This window comes from Psammomys obesus, unplaced genomic scaffold (assembly GCF_907164565.1).
Source record: "Psammomys obesus unplaced genomic scaffold, mPsaObe1.curated_primary_1811, whole genome shotgun sequence".
Taxonomy (NCBI): domain Eukaryota; kingdom Metazoa; phylum Chordata; class Mammalia; order Rodentia; family Muridae; genus Psammomys; species Psammomys obesus.
The window spans coordinates 8,970,204-8,974,632 of record NW_026596158.1 but is presented as its reverse complement, the minus strand read 5'-3'; the positions used below and the strand labels follow the sequence as shown (position 1 = coordinate 8,974,632).

At 38.3% G+C, this 4,429-nt stretch overlaps 1 protein-coding gene across 1 annotated transcript in view; it reads left to right on the top strand.

Annotated features, from left to right (window-relative positions):
- Window positions 1-2,927, top strand: part of LOC129667216 (vomeronasal type-2 receptor 116-like) — a 16,644-nt gene extending 13,717 nt beyond the window's left edge. Inside the window, exon 6 of the mRNA XM_055594711.1 lies at window positions 1,963-2,927. Within this exon, the coding sequence (XP_055450686.1) occupies window positions 1,963-2,927 (965 nt within the window). The remainder of the gene's footprint in view (window positions 1-1,962) is intronic.
- Window positions 2,928-4,429: the final 1,502 nt, after the last annotated feature.

Sequence of the window (4,429 nt, the reverse complement as noted above, 5' to 3'; positions counted from 1 at the left end):
GGGAGGTAATTAAAGAGCAGGCCAATCAGTTCAACTCAGAGGCAGTCTCTGTTCCTATTATAATGGAACCCACTTGGATACTGAACTGCCATGGGCTACATCTGTGCAGGGGTCTTAGGTTATCTCCATGCATAGTCCTTGGTTGGAATAGCAGTCTCAGGAAAGACCCCTGTGCTCAGATTTTTTGGTTCTGTTGCTCTCCTTGTGGAGTTCCTGTCCTCTCCAGATCTTACTGTTTCCCACTTCTTTCCTAAGATTCTCTGCACTCTGCCCAAAGGTTGCCCATAAGTCTCAGCACCTACATTGATAGTCTGCAGGGCAGAGCTTTTCAGAGGTCCTCTGTGTCAGGCTTCTGACTTGTTTCTTCTCCTTCTTCTGATGTCCAGCCTCTTTGCCTTTCTGGATAGGAATTGAGCATTTTAGCAAGAGTCCTCCCTCTTGATTAGTTTTTTTAGGTGTACAGATTTTAGTAGGTTTATCCTATATTATATTTCTATATGAGTGAGTATATACCGAGTGCATCTTTCTGCTTCTGGGATAGCTCACTCAGGATGATCTTTTCCAGATCCCACCATTTACCTGCAAATTTCATGATTTCCTTGTTTTTTATTCCTGAGTAATATTCCATTCTGTAGATATACCACAATTTGTGCATCCATTCCTCCACTGAGGTGCATCTGGGCTGTTTCCAGCTTTTGGCTATTACAAATAAGACTGCTACAAACATGGTTGAGCAAATATCCTTATTGTGTACTTGAGAATCTTTTGGATATATACCTAGGAGTGGTATAGCTGGATATTGAGGAAATGTAAACTTGTACAACCACTCTGGAAAGCAATCTGGCACTTTCTCAGACAACTAGGAATAGCGCTTCCTCTAGATACTATTTTTTCAAAGGAGATAGGAAATAAAATTGAAAGTCTGGTGATGAGGTCAGGGATCAAGAAATATAGAAGTATTATGACATAGTGATGATGTAACATGTAAATCAGGATGTATATATTTTACATCAAACATAACATACAAAATTTCGAGAGCAGAGTACTGTGTAACTGTTTTCTAAAGTCCTTCAATTCATCTTATATGCCACTGCCTAAATGTCATAAAATGTTTCATTGGGTATCTTTTGAGCATTTACTAATTTAATAAAGTCTATTACTAAAACTCTGGCAAAGAATGAACAGAATTTGAAACTAAAAGAATTTTAAAGAGGTAAATCGATGTATGACTTACATGTGCAAAAAGCACTATCAGAAAATGATTATAAAAAAAATTTCCCCCTATGTAAATTTCATAGGTCAAATTCATAAAGCATATTTGACATGATGTCACAATTAATTAAGGTAATTTGTGAGGTGATACAAGAGGGCAGGTAGGTTTACACAGTGTAACTTAGTATTCTAGTTACTTCTAAAGGAGTCACAAAAGGCAGGAAAGAGAGGAAAGGCATTAGATTTATTCAGTTTCAAACACTATAAAGAAGATAAAAGGGCTGGTGAAAAAGCTACTAGCAGTTGAAGGCAACCTGAAGATAGACATCACTTTTCTTTGGGAATATAGACCTTGAAATTCTTTGTATCTTCCAACTCAGGTCATCCCAAGCATATATACACCAGCAGCACTGAATGGAATTAATAGTAAGTAAAATGTAAAAAGGAAAGATAGAAAGCACATTAAGTCGGGAGTGAAAGCTGAGGGAAAAGAGGGTGTATGATGGTAGCAAAGAAAGATGGGTTGGATTAAAACCTATTATATTTGAACACAAATACTAAAGGAACTATCTAAGGAAGAAGGTGTGCTGTATGAATCTGGAATTATTCACAACAGTGAGCTTATTACTTTGTCCCTGAAAACAAAAGAAGATGACTTCTGTGTCAAACCACAAGCATGTAGTGAGTAATGTCTCAGAATAAAAGGGAACACTTCAACATGTACTCGTCTTCACCTTCATTTCTAACCAGATGTGGATCAGTGTGTGAAGTGTCCAGAAAGCCATTATGCAAATACAGAGAAGAACCAGTGCCTCCAGAAGGCAGTGAGCTTTCTGGCTTATGAAGACCCCTTGGGAATGGCTCTCACCAGCATAGCCTTGTGCTTCTCTGCAGTCACAGTCATTGTTATTGGGGTGTTTGTAAAACACAGAGACACACCCATTGTCAAGGCCAATAATCGAACTCTCAGTTACATTTTGCTCATCACACTCACTTTCTGTTTCCTCTGTTCTTTGAACTTTATTGGCCAGCCCAACACAGCTACCTGCATCCTGCAGCAGACAACATTTGGAGTTGCCTTTACTGTGGCTCTTGCCACTGTGTTGGCCAAAGCTATTACTGTGGTCATTGCCTTCAAGGCTACTTTTCCAGGGAGAATGGTGAGGTGGCTAATGGTATCAAGGGCCCCAAACTACATCATCCCTCTCTGTACTCTGATCCAACTTGTTCTTTGTGGAATATGGATGGCAACCTCTCCTCCATTCATTGACCAAGATGATCATATTGAACATGAACACATCATCATTTTGTGTAACAAGGGCTCAGCTCTTGCCTTCCACTGTGTCCTGGGATATCACTGCTTCTTGGCCTTTGGGAGTTATACCATGGCCTTCTTGTCGAGGAATCTACCCGATTCATTTAATGAATCCAAATTTCTGTCGTTTAGCATGCTGGTGTTCTTCTGTGTCTGGGTCACCTTCCTCCCTGTCTACCACAGCACTAAAGGGAAAATCATGGTGGCTATGGAAGTTTTTGCCATCGTGGCTTCCAGTGCAGCACTTCTTGGTTTCGTATTTGCCCCTAAGTGTTATATTATATTGTTGAAACCAGAAAAGAACTCACTTCACCGTATCAGGGACAAAACAAATTCTAGAAAGCATAAGTCTCACAAAACAGTTCAAAAAGTAAATTTAACTTCTATGATAACCACATAATACAAAGTTTGAATTCATATCCTATACCACTGAAAACACATGTTATGCAATTATAATATGATTTTCATTCTGTTGGATGTTATTTCTTTTCCAATTTTATACTGTTCTAGTGTGAGAGCCATTTACTTTGTTCATGTTTGAAAACCATAGTGTATGTTTTGTGTGATTGGTTTCTAACTATAAATCAAGCTTCTCTGGGAACTTCTATGTAGACCAGGATACAGTTTCTTTATACACCTCTGCTCTCTGCTGCATAAACTGCTCTGAGTTCAAGAACTGATGGCACAACCACTATATCATGGTGAATTTGTGCATCCTTCTTTGATATAAACTGTTCATTTTCAAGTATTGATTTAATCTGCTTATGAACTTGATGTATATTATTTCCTCTGTCTGAATTAGGAACATATTTCTAATAGCAAAAATGCATCCCAATATCCATATTAAAATTTTCATTGTCATATAAGTAGCTTGTAATTTTAGTATACATTCAATTTTCAATAGAACATATTTGCAAATGAATAACATGATATTTCTAAAGTTTGCAATATATTTAAAGAAGTTTTCATGCTCCGTGTTTATATGCTTATACTGAAAATTTTATATGTGCTAAATTTATAGAAATAGTAAATAAATACAAAGATAAAAGAGGTGGCAAAACTTCCTGAAAGTGTCTGTGTGATCTTCCAAGACATGGGCAAGTCACAGAAAAATGATACCACCCTCAAAAACAGTCACACTTCATCAATTATATTCCTGATCTGTTCAGATTATTTAAAGCACTATGGTAATTCAGCTGATATGAGTTCATCATGGAGTTAAAAATGCCTGAATGAAAGAAAAGTTGGTTAGGTTGCCAGAAAACCTGGAAAAAGTTATGAAATCTGAAAAATGAACAGCATTGATGCAAATAGTGGAAGTCATTGAAGAGAACTGAGGAGAAATATATGAGATTAAAGAAAAGCTTGTTTGCTTGATGTTTTATTTAGACAGTATCATGTAGGACAAATTTTTAAAATTAATTAATTAATTGTTATTTATTACCTTTTATTCACTTTGTATCCTTGCTATAGCCCTACATCCTCTTCTTATAGTCACACCCTCCCTGCCTCTTCTCCCTCTATGCCCCTTCCCTAGTCCACTGATAGGGGAGGACCTCCTCTCAGTCCATCTGACCCTAGCCTAGCACTTCTCATTAGGGCTGCCTGCATCATCTTCCTTTGTGGTCTGGCAAGGCTGCACCCCCCCCCCCAGTGAGAGGTGACCAAAGAGAAGGCCACTGAGTTCATATCAGAGACAGCCCTTACTAGTGAACCTACTTGGAAACTGAATAGCTTATGAGCTTTCTCTGAGCAGAGAGTCTAGGTGATCTTCATGACATGGTCTTTGGTCTGAATATTGGTCTCTGCAGGCCCCTCTGGGTCCAGATTTTCTGCTCTGTTTGTCTCCTAGTGGAGCTCCTATAGCCAGAATCTGAAAACAACCTAGATGTCCCTCAACTG